Raw genomic sequence first — 20311 nt, forward strand, 5'->3', positions numbered from 1 at the left:
TTTGAGCCTGCTAAAAGCTCTGAAAACTGACAATGCTCCTGCGTCTAAGTCTTTTCAAGAATTTTGTATAAAGTTTCAAATTAAACATAATACTGTCATCCCTTATAATCCCCAGGGACAGACCATTGTTGAAAGAGCGCATCAAACATTAAAAATCCAAATTCAAAAACTAAAAGAAGGGGAGTTTAAGTATAGTTCTCCCCATCAAATCTTGCAACATGCTCTTTTCGTAATAAATATTCTAAATACTGATCTGGCTGGAACTACTGCAATGCTTCGTCATTGATGCCTGGAGCAATTAAATGCAAAACCATTAGTCAAATGGAAGGACCTCCTCTCAGGACAATGGAAGGGTCCTGACCCATTATTAACTAGCGGTCGAGGATGTGCTTGTATTTTTCCACAGGATGCAGATTCTCCAATTTAGATCCAGGACAGACTGATTTGCCATGTTGCAGACCCCCAGACATCCAGTTCCCCCATTGCTTCGATCACAAAAGAGAAGCCCGCCAGAAGGGGAGGCAAGATAAACATTGAGATCCTGGCACGACCGATGGGGCTGCTGCAGCGCGAACTCCAACCAGAAAATAATTCTACTTATTCTGTTTTGGCTTGTCTACCCTCTCCTTATGTTTTTCTCTTTACCAATGGTTCTGGAAAACTTAATGTACATGTGACTTTCACTGGTGGACCCAATGTAGTGACTTGTGAACAATGCATGCTCTCATTTTGTTTAAACCCTCAATATAATGTTTGCTCTTTGGTAGTGTTACAATGTCCACCTTATCTTATGATGTAACCACTTATTGATATAACTATAGTCTTGCTATGTTACAACAACTACAAGATTTAATGTGATCACGACGATTTGTGGGCTTTACTTATTTTAGGAATATCAGCTTTAATAGCAGCAATTACTTCTGTTACTGCGGCAGCAATATCATTGACTCAACAAGTGCATACTGCCCAATATGTTGATACCATGTCTAAAAATGTTTCTTTAACTCTAGCAACACAGGAAGTTATAGATAGAAAATTGGAGATGAGAGTAGACGCCTTAGAAGAGGCAATAATGCATATTGGGACTGAGTTACAGGCTTTAAAAGTGAAAATGGCTCTGTCTTGCCACGCTGATTAACGGTGGATATGCGTGACATCTTTAAAGGTAAACGAGACAAATTATGAATGGGAAAAAATCAAAAATCGTATCTCAGGTGTTTGCAACAGCTCTGACATTGGCCTGGACTTAGGGAAATTTCATAATCAAATACAGACCCTGGAACACTGTCGACTGGATTTTACCACCGCTGGAGCAGCTAATGACTTATTTCACACCTTCTCTAACTTTACTTCTGGAAAAAACATTCTGTCTAATATCTTTAGTTCTAATTTTGCTTCTCATAATCATTCTTCCTTGTATTGTCAGGATTCTTCAGCAGAACATTCAAAAGCTCGCGACTGAGCTGCATCTGGCTGTTTTAAGAAATAAAAAAGGGGGAGATGCCGGGAGCCGGCATATTGCATATTGAGTGCATATTGCATATTGAGTGCAGCACTTTTCAGGATCTGGAATAGCTCAACTGGAATTCTATCACTGCCGGTAGCCAGCGTGAGGAACTCCGCCCATGACAAAGGTCATGAGGAAGGAGGCTTGGCATACGCAAAGGCGGGATCAAGCCTCAGGAGTCTCCCTGGAAATTCTCGAGCAATCTACCCCCAAAACCAGAGTCTGCCTACTTTCTGCTTTGTGCTTTCACCTACACCTCTGACTTTACGGGGGGCTGTCCCCCACTACCTCTCTGAAAAAAGTTAGCTTATAGCTCCAGTTAATAATTCCTGGGTGTGACAGTGTTTCAACCTACAAACTCCCTTGGAAGTCCTCTAGCCTGCCTGAATAGGTTTTTCAGGCCACATGTGATTGCTCAGAGCCTCCAAACTGTGAGAGGCATGAGATGTTCTAAACTGTCTAAATACAGATTCCTTTGAGCAGTCAAAAGATTGATTAGAAATTGTATTGGTGAAGGGATTTTCACTTGTTGGGCCAATGTTTGCTGCTAAGTCTCCATATCCCTTACCTGCTGTGTCCCTGGCAGTGTATTGATTAATATAATTGGTGTAAATAGTAGCTTTAATGTTTGTAACCTGGGACCCTTGAGTTAATTCTTTTTCTTGTTATAGCCCACCACACCTTTGCTCTGTAGGAATGCAACTTTATCTAATGCTTTTTGGAGGCTGGCGCCTGACTTGAGAATAATCACCTTTAGAGAAAAAGGCCTCCGGGCCAGAAGATGATGCAAATCACCTAAACTTTTGCATATGATAAGTTTGCAGGAAGAAAGCCTGGCTTACTGCAGGACTCTACCCCTTCCCCCATTATCCTCTATGCATAACTTAAGGTATAAAAACTACTTTGGAAAATAAAGTGCGGGCCTTGTTCACCGAAACTTGGTCTCACCATGTCGTTCTTTCTCTTACCTTCTGGCTGAATTATTCAGCCTCTTTTCTCCACTGAATTTCCTCACTGAGCTATCCTTATTTCAGCCTCTTTTCTCCACTGAATTTCCTCACTGAGCTATCCTTATTTCAGCCTCTTTTCTTCACTGAATTTTCCTACTGAGCTATCCTCATTCTATTACTCTTTATATCCTTAATTAACATTTAATTAAGCAATTGTTTCCTGATCTTCGCCTACGCCGTCTCTCCTTCGAATACCCTGGTTCAGCCGGGGCTGGTCCCCGGCAGCAACCCACTCCAGTGTTCTTGCCTGGAGAATCCCAGGGACGGGGAAGCCTGGTGGGCTGCCGTCTATGGGGTCGCACAGAGTCGGACACAACTAAAGCAATGCAGCAGCAGCAGCGGCAAACCATTATACCAAGGATTAAAAAATGTCCTGCCATGTCACGTTGGACTAATTGATAGTGACTTTCTGGAACATTATTAACACAAAATCTGAGGCTTCATCTGGACTCAGCACAGAAAAGGTGACACAGTTGATCAGCAGTGATGACAGGACAGGTATCAGGTATTTACCATCCATGCCTTAAAGGTACAACCAATTTTCTATCCAAACAATAAAGAACTTACATAAATCACTGAATTTATTTCAGCGAATCTAACAATGTTCAAATTTCCTAATGAGACTGCATTATAAATCCAGAAACATGAATACAGAATGTCAAGGTGCTGATAAGGCAAACAAGGCTGATTACTGTACAATCTGTAAAGTATCTATTTTCTCTAACGTCTTAAGAACTTCAAGTGCTTTGAAGAGTCTGCCAGCCTAAGTTGGCCTCTCTACTCCCTACCATCGTGCCACTGAAATGTGCTCTGGTGGTTCCTTACTCCACACATATAGGAATTGCACTCCCAGTCTAGCCTTGACTAGGCCAGTGGGAGAAACATTTCAGCAACCTAAAACAAAATAGGACCTAGCAAAATACGTTGTGTGCAGTGATAATGAAAGGTTATTCATATAACTCTCAGAAAAGGACTACCTTAAACTCAGCTGTCCAGCAAAACAGAACAAAAAACCCGTATAAGTAGCTAACTGTGACTATGTACCTTATACACAGGCTAAAACTCCTTGAAAGAGTTCTTTATCTGCTGCCTCTCATTTCTCTCCTCCCTTTCCTTCTTGAACCTATTCCAACCAAGCTCCTCCCACACACACAAGCATACACATCAGTTATTAATGTCACCAATGACCTCTCCTTTGCTAAATCGAATAGTAAATTCATGGTCCTCATCGTACTCTCAACAGCTTTGAAAGAGTTGATCCTTTCATATTAATTGAAGCCTTTTCCTCACTTGGTTTCAAATTATCATCCTCCCCTGGTTTTCCTCCCACCTCAAGATAGGTTGGCCCTATCTTGCTGGTTCTTCCTTATCTTCTTAATATGAAATTGTCCCTGGGCTTAGTGCAAACTTTCCTATCTATCTACTCCCTTTGTGATTTCAGCTGAGCTCATGGCTTTAAATAGCATGGACATGCCAAGGATTCCTAAATAAACATTTCCAATCTATACCGTAAGATGTATAAACAGAGTAAGTACTCCCCATCTCCTCTTGAGTATCTAAAAGGCATCTCAAACTTAAAACAGCCAAAACTGAGCTTCAAATCATCCTTCATCAAACGTCCTATGGCTTTGTCTTTATCTCAGTTAATGACAATCCAATTACCCCAGCAGCTCAGGTCAAAAACCTTAAGAGTCATTGTTTATTTCTTTTTCTCATTCTGTGTTCAATCTACCAGTAAATCCTGTCAGCTCTGTCTTCAAAATATGTATTAGTAATCTGGCTTCTTACCTTTCTTTTCCATCCTTCCAACTCTTTCCATCTTTCCTTTCTTCCCCTGCTCTTCTGAACAGAGAGATGTCAGCAGAGCAAGAAGGGTGGTGGGGATTTTTGTGTCATCATCTGTGAAAATGTGCCTGGTACCCAAGGAAATAGGATGATGCCAGAGTGGGGGCTGCCTAGTGGAGGTGTAGGCATGCCTCAGCTGCCAAGAAAATGCGGCAGTGGGAGGAGGCCCAGGGTGGTAGATGTAAAAATCAGCCCAAGTGGTTAGAAGAGTAATAATACCAAAAAAATGTGCTATTTGATAAAGCAAATGACTAAATATATTTAAAATAATTGGAGCTAGGTTCCTCACTGTTTGAAAAAGGGCTTACAAACGTGAAAAGGGAAGAGAATAAAAGAATCCTAAGGTGTTGGACTGGTATTAGAAGCATTAATATGGGCACATTTTTTAAAATACTTACACACAGAAAGAATTATAGATGTTTGTATAAGTGTGTACACACACACACACATACATATACATGTATTTCTTAGCTTTGTCTGCTAACAGGTCCAAGAAGGGATGACATCCCATCAGTATTTAAAAATCCTGTTTCCAGATCTTGGATACTAAATATGATCCTCTACTAAATGGAAGTCCACCAAAGGGCTACTTAGAGTAATAGCTAATTCCAGGGTTTAGACAGGGGCATGCAAAAGAGGCCTGGGAAAATCTTGTTTTGCCAGAAAATAAAGAAATTCTCGGAGAATGATGGAAACACGTTAAAAGAACAAAGAAGCTGATATGAATGGACTCTATTTTTGTTTGTCTTTTTGTTTTCTCATATTTACAATTCTTTCATGTAACGAATAGACTCTTACTGGTCAATTATGGGAAAATCTGAGCCTCAAAATAAAGCCAGAGTACAACCCATTAAGTCAAATAGCAATTAGTGAGCCCATAATGAAATAAAAAGAGAAAGCTCTTTCTTACAGTATCAGTTCAGTCACTCAGTTGTGTCTGACTCTTTGCGACCCCATGGACTGCAGCACACCAGGCTTCCCTGTCCATCACCAACTCCCAGAGCTTACTCAAACTCATATCCATCAAGTCAGTGATGCCATCCAACCATTTCATCCTCTGTCATCTCCTTCTCCTCCTGCGTTCAATCTTTCCCAGCATAAGGGTCTTTTCCAATGTCAGTTCTTTGCATCAAGTGGCCAAAGTATTGGAGTTTCAGCATCAGCATCAGTCCTTCCAATGACTATTCAGGACTGATTTCCTTTAGGACTGACTGGTTGGACTTCCTTGTAGTCCAAGGGACTCTCAAGAGTCTTCTCCAACACCACACTTCAAAAGCATCAATTCTTCAGCGCTCAGCTTTCTTTATAGTCCAACTCTCACATCCATACATGACCACTAGAAAAACCATAGCCTTGACTAGACGGACCTTTGTTGGCAAAGTAATGTCTCTGCTTTTTAGTATGCTGTCTAGGTTGTTCATAGCTCTTCTTCCAAGGAGAAAACGTCTTTTAATTTAATGGCTGCAGTCACCATCTGCAATGATTTTGAAGCCCCCAAAAATAAAGTCTCCCACTGTTTCCCCATCTATTTGCCATGACGTGATGGGACTGAATGCCATGATCTTAGCTTTCTGAATGTTGAGTTTTAAGCCAGCTTTTTTACTCTTCTCTTTCACTTTCATCAAAAGGCTCTTCAGTTCCTCTTTGCTTTCTGCCATAGGGGTGGTGTCATCTGTGTATCTGAGGTTACTGATATTTCTCCCGGCAATCCTGATTCCAGCTTGTGCTTCTTCCAGCCCAGATTTTCTCATGATGTACTCTGCATATAAGTCAAACAAGCAGGGTGACAATATACAGCCCTGACGTACTCCTTTCCCGATTTGGAACCAGTCTGTTGTTCCATGTCCAATTTGAACTGTTGCTTCTTGACCTGCATACAGATTTCTCAGGAGGTAGGTCAGGAGATCTGGTATTCTCATCTCTATAAGAATTTTCCACAGTTTGTTGTGATCCACACAAAGGCTTTGATGTAGTCAATAAAGCAAAAGTAGATGTTTTTCTGGAACTCTTTTATTTTTTCAATGATCTGGCGGATGTTGGCAATTTGATCTCTGGTTCCTCTGCCTTTTCTAAACCCAGCTTGAACATTGGGAAGATCACGGTTCTTACAATATAATGTCAATTAATTTACGCAGACATAATGTCTGGAGAGAATCACCATTTGGCATTAGAGCGGTACTTGATATAGACTGGAGTTATCAATGGAGGCCAGGGCTAGTGAGTGAAGGCTTAATAAGGAATATGATATTGGTGGCACGTCCAATTATCTCTCCCCAAATATGATTCAAATGTAAAAGGAGAAATAGAGATGCTACTGTGTAGAAATCTGGAGATACTAACTTGACCATGGGATCAAAGTGAACATCACTTTGGGACAGATCAACATGGTGTGCCTCCGAATGCAACGCACTGAGAACAGAGCATCATTTCCCTGGCATTCCTGCCACATTCCTGCCATGGACTCAAGGCCTGATTCTGGTCATGAGGACAGAGTGGATAGACCCAGGTTTAGAGTCATCTTACACAACAAAAGATATGCACTCTTTAACACTGTCAAGGATACAGAAACAGGCAAAGACTAAGGAATCGTTCCAGGAGACATGACAAGTAAAAGTAATGTGGGTTTGTAGGCAGGGTCCCAGACTGGAAAGGGAACGGGGACATTATTAAGACATACAGCAACATGTGAATGGTATCTGTGAACTGGAGGGTAATGCTGGACCTTTGTTCATTTCCTGACTGGAAGGAGTATATGGTAGTTGATACAGGAGAGTATCCTTGTTTCGGGGAAGAGAGGGTAAACACTGCAGTGTTTAAGGGTAATGATCTCACAATAGTTTTCTGGCTTTTTCTCTCTCTAAAGAAAGAAACAGGGCCAATACAGCAAAATTTAACAATTACGGAATATGTGTAAAAGGCATGCAACAATTCTTTGTACAGTTCTTATAACTCTTCTGTAGGTTTGAAACTGTTCAAAAATTTAAATTTGAATAAAAAATATACATGGGTATATACACATGCATATGCATATGTGTATAGATCCATAATCCAACCACTTCCATTTCCTCCATTCTCCCATCATAAATCACTTGGATTGCTGCAGTAGCCTCCAAATGGTCTCCCTGCTTCTGCCCTTGACCTTCCTTCAGTCTATTTTCAACAGAGCATCTAAAGTGAGCCCATAAAAACATAGGATGTTACTGAGAATCAGGATTTCCACAGGAGGAAAAGAGAAATGAAAGTATATAATACAAGAAGAAAAAAGCTTTCAATACTATATAATGCAAGAAAAAAACTTGCAAAAGTATATAATGCAAGAAGAGAAAGAACTCTGTCTGTGCTGTCTTTGAACTGTGAATATTTAGTACAAATTCATGCTTTCTAAAAACACATATTTCCTTTTCCTTAGGAAATACATAGTGAAGTGTTTGGGAGTTTCATATTATTTGCAACCTGCTTTCAGATGATGAAAGAAGAAGGAAGTGTCCGTAATACTGAGAGAGAAAGCAAGTATGGCAGGATGTTAACAGTTGATAAATCTAGGTAAGGGGAATATAGGTTATCGCCATACTGATCTTTTAACTTTCCTGTGGTTTGCTAATACTTTTAAAAACTGATAGTGGGTTGATAAGTACACTTGTATATCCACAGAATATCTTAGAAGGATCCATACGGAAGTGGTGGTATTGGTTACCTATGAAGTATCTCTGAAATTTACTGCCAATGTCTATGTCTTTTTCACCAATCCCACCCTACCATTTAGATTTCTACTATTTAGATTACTACTATTTAACAATAGTAAACTATGGTAGCTATTCGGTCTCATTTGCTCAGCAAACTTTCCCACCTGACAGCCACTTTGACCACTTATTTATTCCTTTACTTCTTATAAGATGAGAAATCAGTGGTGACCAGTTAGAAAGAGCTGTTTTGGCAAAGCGGTAGAGCCTGACTGCAGTGGGTTCAAGAGACAATAGAAAAAGAGAAACTGGAGTCGGTGAACATGGACATTTTCTAAAAAAGAATTCTGCTGTAAAATAAAAGAGAGAAATGTGGTGGCAGTTAGAAGGGAAGTTAACATTTGAAGCGGGTTTGGGGTTTTTCTTTTTTTTTTTTTTTTCACTCTAGATAGGAGAAACAACTACATGCAGGGAGGGAAATGATGATTCAAGGCACAGAAGGAAGAAGTTTGAGCAATATTCTTGAATAAAGAAGGAGGACTCTTAAGCACACATGGAAGTGATCGGCTCTCTCATTCCCACCAACAGAAGAGAAGCAAATATGCTGGCACACGGATGGGCAAATAAGGTAGTAGGAGACTGTGGCAGTTCTCTTCTGATTCGAAGGATTCAGGAAGAGGTGCTGGAAGTTTGAAGAGAGAAGAAACTTCACAAAAACAACCATCAGAATGAGAGGACCAGGGACATATGATCAGCTGGGTAACACTTACTCAAAGGTCTATTTCAGGTTAGAATCATAAATTTAGTGACACCAGTCAGAATGGTTGAATTTTCTTTTTTTTAGCCACTTTCAGCTATTTGAGGGCATTCATGGAGTAGGCAGAGAGAGATTTAACCAAGGCTCTGGTTGACCAAAGAGAGAATTACAAAGCAGGAGAGAGACAAAGAATACTGAGGGTATGAGGCAATGGTTAGAGACTGTCCATGTAATGTAAACTGGATAAGGGGAAAGTGATGACATAAAGGGGATGAGGGACACGGAAAAGATGACAGAATCTCAGCAGGGCTGGAGGTGCCACTGGACCACTAAATAGAGTGAGCTGGTAAGACAGAAGGTGATGGTCAGAGAGGGATGTTTGAAACTGAGATTATGTTATTAGTAACAACTAGATTGAGGCTTATGACTGGGAAAGCAAATGGCTAAGACAGGATGGAAGGTGGAGAGGAGACCCAGGAAATGAGAGGTCAAGGTGTTTGAAGGATCTTCTCTGAGAAGGCTTCCCTGGTGGCTCAGACGGGATTCGATCCCCTGGAGAAGAGAATGGCAACCCACTCCAGCACTCTTTCCTGGACAATCCCATGGACAGAGGAGCCTGGTAGGTTACCATCCATGGGGTCGCAAAGAGTCAGACATGACTGAACAACTTCACTTTTTTTTTCTTTCTTTCTTTCTCTGAGAATACTGAAATCAGCCAAAAATCTTGATGGAAGGAGTGTTGAAGTAAGTGACAATAAGTTAAGAACTAAATTTTTTCAAAAAGTGAGGGAGAGTGAACCAGAAATTAGAAGATGACTATAAGAGGGACAGGTGGAGGAGAGCATGTGAGACAATGTGAAACTTAAGCCTGGATGTGGATTTTTTTAGGGAAGATGAATGATCAAAAAGCAGCAATGAAGAACAAGAAAGACGCTAACCCACCTTCAGAGACCCTAATGGTATAAAGGTTTTGAGAATGAAAACAGCAACCATTCAGTAGGGCTTCAGGGAAAAAGTGTGATCAGGGGTGTCAGGTACTGGTCAACACAGGAAGGCAAAGAGAACTTTCACAGAAGATGCTGAAGTTATCAAAGAAACCACAGTGGCAGAACAAAGCTTCTGATCTTGGTACATATATCTTATATGTGGTCAAAATAAAAAAACAACAAGTGGCTTTTGCACAAATGTAAGAAAGAGGAGGAGAGAGTAAGGGAGGTAGGAAGGAAAGAGAAGAGGAAAGATATACAAATGGCAAACAATTTAGGAAAAGATGCTCCACATCACATGTTATCAGGGAACTACAAACTAAAATAATGCGACACCACTACACATCTATTAGAATACCTAAATCTGAAATGCTGGCAACAACCAAGTGTCAGCAAGGACTTAAAGCAACAAGAATATCCATTCACTACTGGCAGGAATGCAAAATGGCATAACCGCTTTGGAAGACAGGTTGAAAGTTTCTTACAAAACTGGACATACTCTTACTGTGTGATCCAGTAATCATGCTCCTTGGTATTTATCCAAATGATATGAAAATGTATGTCCACATAAAAAGCTGTGCGTGGGAGCTCCCTGGTCTGGTGGTGAGGAATCGGCACTTTCATAGCCATGGCCTGTGTTCAATCCCTAGCGAGGGAACTGAGATCCCACAAGCTCCATGGCACAGCAGAAAAAAAAAAGCTGCACATGAATATTTATAGCAGCTTTATACATAACTGCCACCATTTGAAAGCAACCAAACTGTTTTTCAGCAGGTACATGGATAAACAAACTGTGTGCCTTGAACAAATCGTGTCCCCCCCAAAATGTATAAGCTGAAGCCCCCAATATGACTGCATCCAGAGGTAGGATGGTATTTCGGAGGTAATCAGGCTTAAATGAGGTTACAAGTGTGGGGCCCTAATCTGCTAGAACTATGGCCTCATAAAACTAAGAGCTAGATCTATCTACTTACCTCTCTCGCTCCTTCCCTCCTTCCTTCCCCTTCCACCCCTCTGCCTTGTGAGGACACAGCAAAAAGATGGCTTTCTGTAAGTCAGGAAGAGAGGTCTCACCAGAACCTGACCATGCTGGCACCTGAAGTTGGACTTCTGGCCTCCAGAACTGTCAGAAAATAAATTTCTATTGTTTAAGCTACCTAGGTATTTTGTTATGGGAGCCCAAAAGACACTGTGGTACATCCATATAATGGAATACTATTCAGTGCTGAAAAGAAATGAGCTATCAGGCCACTAAAAGACAGAGGGATCTTAAATGCATTTGCTAAATGAAAGAAGCCAATTTGAAAATGCTACATACTATATCATTCCAATAATACGACATTCTGAAAAAGCAAAACTAGGAGACAGTGGAAAAATCAGTGGTTGTAGAGGGCTTTGGAGGAAGCGGGCAGAGATAAATAAGTGGAGCACAGGGAATATTTTTAGGGCAGCATAACTACTTCATATGATACTATAATGGTAGATACTGACATTATGTATTTGTCAAAACCCACAGAATAAACATGGAGAAAGCAAGGGAGTTTCAGAAAAACATCTGCTTCATTGACTATGTGAAAGCCTTTGACTGTGTGGATCACAACTGTGGAAAATTCTTAAGGAGATGGGAACACCAGACCACCTAACCTGTCTCCCGAGAAATCTGTATATAGGTCAAGAAGCAACAGTTATAACTGGACATAACAACCAACTAGTTCAAAATTGGGAAAGGAGTGTAAGGCTGTATATTGCCATCCTGCTTATTTAACTTCTATGCAGAGTACATCATGGGAAATGCCAGGCTGGATGAATCACAATTGGAATCAAGATTCCCAAGAAAAATATCAACAATTTCAGATATGTATATGATACCAATGGCAGAAACTGAAGAAGAACTAAAGAGCCTCTTGATGAGGATGGAAGAGGAGAATGAAAAAGCTGGCTTGAAACTCAACATTAAAAAAAACTAAGATCGTGGCATCCAATCCCACCACTTCATGGCAAATAGAAGGGCATAAAGTGGATGACAGATTTCCTTTTCTTGCGCTCCAAAATCATTACAGATGGTGGCTACAGCCATGAAAGTAAGAGACGCTTGTTCCTTGGAAGGAAACCTGTAACAACCAAGACAGTGTATTAAAAAGCAGAGACATCACTTTGCCAACAAAAATCCATAAAGTCAAAGCTATGGTTTTTCCAGCAGTCACATATGGATGTGTGAGGTGGATCATAAAGGAAGCTGAGCACCAAAAAAATTGATGATTTTGAATTACAGTGCTGGAGAAGACTCTTGAGAGTCCCTTGGACTACAAGGAGATCAAACCAGTCAATCCTAAAGAAAATGAACCCTGAATATTCATTGGAAGGACTGTTGCTGAAGCTGAAGCTCCAATATTTTGGTCACCTGATATGAAAAGCCAACTCACTGAAAAGACCCTGATGCTTGGAAAGATTGAAGGCAAAAGGAAAAGCAGGTGGCAGAGCATGAGATGGTTAGACAGCATCACTGACTCAATGGACATGATCTGAGCAAACTCTGAGACAGTGCAGGACAGAGGAATCTGGCATGCTACAGTCCATGGTGCTGCAAAGAGCTGGATATGACTTAGCGACTGAAAAGCAAAAAAAAAAAAAAACAACACAGAATGAACAGTGAATCTTAATATAAACTATGGAATTTAGTTAATGATAATGTATCAATACTGGCCCATGAACTGTACCAAATATACTTCATTAATGCAAGACGCTACCAACTAGGGAAACTTGGGGGTGGGGAAACTCTGTACTAACCCCTCAATTATTCTGTAAATCTAAAACTGTACTAAAAATAAGTGCTATCAAGTATTTAAAAATAATTACACTGAAATAGAATTTCAGCATCCATAAATAAAGTTGTTCTGGAACAGGGTCATGCTCAGTTTATACTGTCCATGGCTGCTTTCATACTGCAGCCGGCAGAACTGAGTAGCTGGAACAGAGACCACATGACCACAAAAGCCTAAAATACTTACTATCTAGATCTTTACAGAAAACATTGACAGGGCCTCTCTAAATTTCATTACCCAACATAAAAGGAATATGCACATCTTGTCATAGGCTGTTCTGAGTAAGCCATTTTTAATTATTCAAAGTTGTTAGAATCCCAAGTTCTAATTACATGATCTGATTTTAAAATTTTAACTGGCTAGCTTGTAATATAGAAAAAAATCAAATCAGTGAAGTACCTGAACACCCAAAATGGCAACTCCCAGAAAAAGAACCCACATTCTACTGAGAAATGCTAGCAGAAAGTAACCTTTCACTCCAGCGCCTGCAAAACCTATACTACTTACTGAACACCTGAGGAATCAGAAGTAAAATGTTCTATTAGGAGAAGATTTAACAGTGTCAAAAGAGAAGCTTGGAAAACCATGGGAAATGGGCATATTCAGGGAGGGGCAGGGCAAGACACCCAAGCTGAGTCAGTGAACCTACTACAAAGAACTGAATGATCTGTTAAAGAACATTAAAAGTAGGAGTCAACAGATAAGATTAGTCAGGAAAATGCAGCCTGAGTATCAGAAGACATAATAATGCTATCAGGAAGTATCCCACAGTTATAGTTTAAGAAACATCATGAACATATAATAGTTGACTAGCTGAGAAAATAGATCCTAACTATCCAACATACTAGATTCATTAATAACTGGGGGTATCTTGGTAAGAATCAAATCTGTAGAAATAATTCAGGAAAGCAATATAAAATAGTGACTAAGTTAACAGGCTTTGGAGGTAGACAAACGTAGTTCTTAGCCTGCTTCTGACACTCACTAGCTATAAGACTTTGAGCATTCATTTTCTCTCAGCTTCAGTTTCCTTATCTGTGCATCTAAGAGCTTAGCAGAGCACCTCACACATAATGTTTAATAAGTGACAATTGTTCCTAATTGTAATAGGAATATATTTTCCAAAGCCAAATATATTTTCCCAAGCCAAATACAGTAGGCTTATACTATATAAGATTATATTAGGCTTATACTACTTACACTACAAGTACACTCTACTTGTAAGAGACAGTCTACTTTTTCCAACAACTCAGAAAATCTACCCAAGGATTGAAATAAATCTCTGCTGCTGCTGCTAAGTCACGTCAGTCGTGTCCGACTCTGTGCGACCCCATAGACGGCAGCCCACCAGGCTCCCCCGACCCTGGGATTCTCCAGGCAAGAACACTGGAGTGGGTTGCCATTTCCTTCTCCAATGCGGGAAAGTGAAAAGTGAAAGTGAAGTCGCTCAGTCGTGTCCGAATTTTAGCGACCCCATGGACTGCAGCCTACCAGGCTCCTCCGTCCATGGGATTTTTCCAGGCAAGAGTACTGGAGTGGGGCGCCATTGCCTTCTCCGGAAATAAATCTCTAAAAGTATATAATTTAAGAGAAGTTCTGCCCTTGGAAAATCAAATGAGAACTTCAGTTCAACAAAGAGAACTGAGATTACACTCTTGGTACTGACAATGACGGTCCAATGAAAAAATGAAGGTCAGTCTGTGTTTCCCCCAAATTTTAAAGGTAATGAATGGTGTAAATTTTAGGTTTGCTAAAGGACTCATTCAGGGAAGTATACAACCCCAAATTCACACTGAAGCTCAAGAACAGTATAAGTACTCCTCTGTTAAGGTAAGAATATTACTATCCTTATAAGGTAAGGACAAGTTTTCTTTAAACACTGGATGATAAAGCTTCTCTACTCTTATTTCGACCACATTCCATTCCTACTCTTCCTGCCACAAAGCCAAACAAAATATCCGTAACAAGCAAATTCATAACTGTATCCGGAGAACAATCAGGATTATACCCATTTATAAGCGTTAGGTGTAGATGGACAGCAACCTGAGGTCAGGTGCTAGGGTGCTTTGCTTCTCTGCCAATATGGACATCAGCCTCGATCAATAGTGGAAGCTCAGAAAAGGTTTGTCTTCTTTCAGACGAACCAAACGTGTACATACACGCACAAACACTATACGGCAAGCATCGCCCACATCGCACACTGAGAAAAACCTTCAGCCGTTTTGGTGGTCACGGCCATCCTGCCCTAAGCTTCCTAATGACGTCGTATTCGCCGCACCAAATCATCACCTGGTACTTTCCCAGAGGAAACAGCCAACACGATAGTAATTCTAATCAGGCAGCATTTTACACTCATGTCGCCAGGACAGACACCGACAGGTTCTGCTATACTCTACTAGGACCACGGACGGACACGACGAGTGACCCTCGCTTCCCCGACAGGATTCGTCCACACCTGTCACCGAGAGGGCGCGGAAGCAGGGAGGAAGAAACCTGGAGCCACCCCTGGCACAGTCTCAGATCCCACTCACCCCAGTCTTCATCCGGCCGGTGAGGGAGTCCCGGACTAAAAGGTGACTCCATGGTGCCGGCAACGCCAGCCGGTTCCCCCGAAACACACGTTCCCCTGCCCAGCAACTCGGTGACTAGTCCTGGGACGGCGGCGGCGAGCGGACAAAATACTCCGTAACGCTGACGCGACGGTGGCCGAATGGAGACAAACTGCTTCCGCCGCACGAGGGCCGCCAGAGCCTGAGCTAGTTTTAAACAAATCGCTGAGCAAGTATTTTTCCCTTTTGGAGTTTTCGACATTTTCTGTTCTGCTGTTTTAAGGAAAAAAGAAAGACGCAAATACTACGTCGGTTAAATAAAATATATTATAATATTTTGAGAAATGGGGGAAAACCCATTCTGAACATCGTCCCCTTTGATTCCACAGTGGAGATATATCAAAACAAAATTTAGAGACTAAAAAAGTAACTCTGGTTTAATTTTAATAACTCACTATGAGTATAAAAATTCTCCATATACACAAATGTGTGGAAGAAAAATACACAACTACTTTTCCACATTCGTTAGAGCTTCCCCTCTATTGGCACAGCATCTGAGATAAGCAAAAATACTAGGAATCGTACTTCTAGAAAGCCTTTTATTTAAGAAAATTTAAACAAAATAAATATAAAAGATGAACTTTCCAAAAATCAAAATCAGCTCACCGCCTTAAATATACATTTCTAAAGCATAGCACCTAGTAGACCGAGTCCTCGAGACCTTACCCTAAGACCTGTAATAATGTAAATTCCCAATCGTTTTACTACTAAAACTTATGGATCGATTTTGTTTTAAAAAATCCACCTACACCACAAACTCTAACGGAAAACTTGAACTGAGTTTGATGAAAGAGTTTCAAGACCGCTACTTAAAATTTCTTTCTAAAGCATTTCAGCAGTTGAATATTTAATAAAAGCCTCCACCTTAAGAACACGTATATTCTTAAGAACACGTATATTCTTAAGAACACGTATATCGATGCATGAGACACGGTGCTCAGGGCTGGTGCACTGGGATGACCCTGAGGGATGGGATGGGGAGGGGGGTGGGAGGGAGGGTCAGGATGGGGAACATATGTACACCCATGGCTGATTCATGTGAATATTATTGCAAACGCCACCACAATATAAAAAAAAAGGAAAAAAAGAACACGTATACCTCTAGGACCAAGTGGAATCTTTCCCTAGGCTACTAAACAAAACAAGCCCTTCCCAGAAGCCTCAAAACTCCTCGTGGCTGGATGATTACTACGGATTACACAATCCGGAATATACAGAATCACCCTGGGATGCAAACCCCGAAAAAAATCACTGAATTATCTTACATTAAAGGTGATTCTTTCTGTCATCGGCTAACTAATCATTTTTCATATCAGGTGAAATTTATAAGGTTTTTATTCTCACCCAACTGCAAATTCAAAAATTGCCACGAAAACTAAAATAAAACCACCAAGAATCTTCTATATCCACCACATATCTTAGTCTTTTTTTTTTTTTTTTTAAGAAAATCGCCATGACTTAACTCCAGCAAGTTTTCGGGTTTTAATTTAAATTTTTTTAATTTTTTATTCAAGTGGAGATAATAATAATACAAAACAGATTTTGTGTGCTTACCACCAAGAATAAACAAATACAAAGAATTTCCATTTTCACTTCAGGTTTTTCATAAGAAACTAAGTACTGCAGATTAAGCTGAGCTACGTTGTTTCCTTCTGCTTCTTTCCCTTCGTCCACACAGGCAACTTCTATTACGAATTTTATGGTAACCGTTAAAGTCCATTTTTATCATGTTTAAATATGTGTATAGATACATACATTTAGTGTTGTTTTGGGGTATTTTAATTTACATAAATGTTTAGCACTAGTCTTCTCCAAGTCACTTTTCTCATTCAAATTTATTTTTTGATGTTTTAACTGTTATATGGCATTTCCATAAATTTTTTCATTTCCCTACTGATGAACGTAAATTTTTCATTTCCCTACTGATGGACATTTGGATGGTTTCATCATTTTACTGTTACATAAAATATATCCTCGTATGGATATCCTGGTGCATATATGCAAGAATGTCTTTTAAGGTACTTGCTGGCTCTAGGAGTACTGCTATTTGCCAAATAATACCAATTTACACCTATCATTAGGAGTGATGAATTCTCACCAACACTAGATGTAACCAGACTTTTATTTTTTGCCTGTGAAGGGTGTGACTATAATTTACATTTCCCTGACAATTAAAGAGGTGGCACATCTTCTCATATTCATTAAACTTTATTTCTTCTGTAAATTGCCCATTCATCTTTCATAAAATTTCCTACTGGATTTTCTTTCAATGATGTGTTCATTTAACTTGTATGAATGTAGCAAATACTTTCTCTGAGGCTGACATTTGTCTTTGTTTATGGGATTTTTGTCCTCTAGGTTTTAATTTCAATGTAGTCAGACTTATCAATCTTTTGTTAATGATCTCTGCTATTTGTATATTGCATAAGAAATCCATCCCTTTCCTGAGGGAATTTTTGTTTCCAGATTTTTAGTTTCATTTTACACATCCTTTTTTTTTTTAATTCAGTTATTGCTGACATATAGTAGCACTATTGCCTTTTTACAGCAATTTTGTATTCAAAAACCTGACTGAATTATGTGCAAATGCTCATCCATGGAGTTATACCCTCCCTACTGTAAATCCTCTAGGATTTTCTGTGTAGAAAGACTTCTTGTATGTAAACATTAACATTTTAAAATCTATTTTTAACATCATTTTAGGTGAAGCGAAAGTCCCTCAGTCGTGTCCAATTCTTTGCAACCCCATGGACTACACAGTTCGTGGATTCTCCAGGCCATAATACTAGAAGTGGGTACCCTTTCTTTTCTCCAGGGGATCTTCCCAACCCAGTGATTGAACCCAGATCTCCTGCATTGCAGGCAGATTCTTTACATCTGAGCCACAGGGGAAGCATATTGTTTTAAAATTAACCTTTAATATGGAAATTTTCAAGCAAACAAAAGAATCTGGGGAATTCTTAAGTCTTCATTTGGAGGAACTCCTGGCAGTCCAGTGGTTAGGGCTCTGCATTTTTCACCACCAGCCACTTTCACTGCTGTGGTTTGGGTTCAGTCCCTGGTTGGGGAACTAAGACTCCACTGTGCAGGGCCAAAAGAAAACAAAAACATCATTTGTCCTGTAAATTTTTCACTTGGTGAGTCTCCTGATTGTAGTATCTAGAGGTTTGATAGGTTTGGGGTTTTTTCATTTGTTTCTGCAAAATCTTTTCTTTGGAGACATTTTTTAAAGAAACATCAATGTTCGTTAAGAAATATGCTGTTTGTAGATCTTTTTGAATCATACCTGTTAGTTATCAAATAACTTAATTCATTTGCTTTAACTTAAACCTGTGGCAGAGAAATAAAACTTCAAAGAATTTTATGTCTAGATCCATACCTAGGACTCTACTCTGGCATCTGGTAATGTATCTTCCCACAGGTTAAGAATCCATGATGCCAAAGTGATGTGCCCAGCCAGGACATATATCCCCCTCCAGACACACTTCTGACACACAAATAGCTCCACGCCTTGCTCAGGCCTCTGACCCCTAAGAACTATGACAATAGTGAATGCCAGGATGTAGACAGCTTAGAAATGTGAGCTTAGGAGTCCAAATAATACATATGCACACGGTCCCCATGGACAAATCCAGGGGTAGGGAAAGAGGGGCAATCTGTGGGTAGGAGCCAACTCTCACTGCATTGCCATATTTTGTCACAAAACTCCAGTCAGAGAATTCTAAATTCAAACGTCTTCTAGGTCATTATGAAGATGTATTTGTCAAGATAAGAGATTAAAACATTTTAATAGCTTAGTAGCTTTAAGTTCTAAATATTAAGACAAATAGAATGTAAACTTCAATTCTGTTCTGTCTGAATCCTGCCAATGTTGGTAGAATGCCTGACTAGTGAATTTGTAGCTTAGTTAAAAACGGCATTTCATCAGTACTATTAGATTTTACAATCTGATTGACATTTTCAGTGTATCTTCAAGACAAATATCACCCTGAACAGTGAACTCAAACAATAAATATAGAGGTTAAAAGATCAGATTTTGGAGTAAGTCAAACTTTACTTCTAATCTAGGTTCACTAGATAGCTATGTAACTATTGAGGAAGTGACAATCTTTCTGAGCCTCAATTATGACTGTAAAATAGGAATAGGGTCTATTTCAGAGCTGTTTTGAGGATTAAATATACATTAAGTGTTTAGGATAGTGACTGGCACAAAAGTACTCAATTAATTGCAGGAATTTTAAGAGAAACTGTTGACTGCTAGTGGCTAGGCACTATATAAAGTTCTGTCAGCACTGTATCACAAAAATCCTCAGAAAAACTCCAATGTGGATCCTATCATTATCTCCATTTTAGGTAAAAATGAATTAAAGCTAATGCAAATGACCTTTCAAACAACGCTGTCAGGAGAGCAGAGAATATATTAATCTCATTTCGTGAAGCGGAGAAGGCAATGGCACCCTACTCCAGTACTCTTGCCTGGAAAATCACATGGACGGAGGAGCCTGGTGGGCCGCAGTCCATGGGGTCGATAAGAGTCGGACAAGACTCAGCGACTTCACTTTCACTTTTCACTTGCATGCATTGGAGAAGGAAATGGCAACCCACTCCAGTGTTCTTGCCTGGAGAATCCCAGGGACGGGGGAGCCTGGTGGGCTGCCGTCTATGGGGTCGCACAGAGTCGGACACGACTGAAATTGACTTAGCAGTAGCATTTCGTAAAGATGAAAAATGACTCAATTTTCAAAAGACCTGCTCACTTCCAAGAAGATGGTGATCAGTGGAACCAGATTAGAGCCACTCTCTAATAATTCTACTTCAGTACTGTTTTCACTGTACCACACCGCCTCTGAAATAAGGTTAATATTGCTGTTTTCAACAAATGTATAAATCCTAATGTTTTACACTGGTATTCCTAAATATTAAAAAGAATTCTTTTTTGAGAACAAAGGCATAATGGATTTTCTATCTATCCCCCACCCCCTGCCAAAAAAGAAAAAAACACTGAAAGACTTTAAATCTGAAAAGCCTGCTGAGGATGTTTCACAAAATTTCAAAATTTACATAAAGAATAGTCATGTATCCCAAAACGATCCCT

General features: G+C 39.9%; 1 protein-coding gene across 2 annotated transcripts in view; it reads right to left on the reverse strand.

Moving 5' to 3' along the window:
• ATF6 (activating transcription factor 6) overlaps positions 1 to 15433 on the reverse strand; it is a 247054-nt gene extending 231621 nt beyond the window's left edge. For both annotated transcript variants that reach the window (XM_070782819.1, XM_019958118.2), the window contains exon 1: positions 15139 to 15433. In XM_070782819.1, the coding sequence (XP_070638920.1) occupies positions 15139 to 15418 (280 nt within the window). In that variant the 5' untranslated portion in view covers positions 15419 to 15433. The remainder of the gene's footprint in view (positions 1 to 15138) is intronic.
• Between the last annotated feature and the right edge of the window lie 4878 nt (positions 15434 to 20311).

Source organism: Bos indicus, chromosome 3 (assembly GCF_029378745.1).
Source record: "Bos indicus isolate NIAB-ARS_2022 breed Sahiwal x Tharparkar chromosome 3, NIAB-ARS_B.indTharparkar_mat_pri_1.0, whole genome shotgun sequence".
NCBI classification, from domain to species: domain Eukaryota; kingdom Metazoa; phylum Chordata; class Mammalia; order Artiodactyla; family Bovidae; genus Bos; species Bos indicus.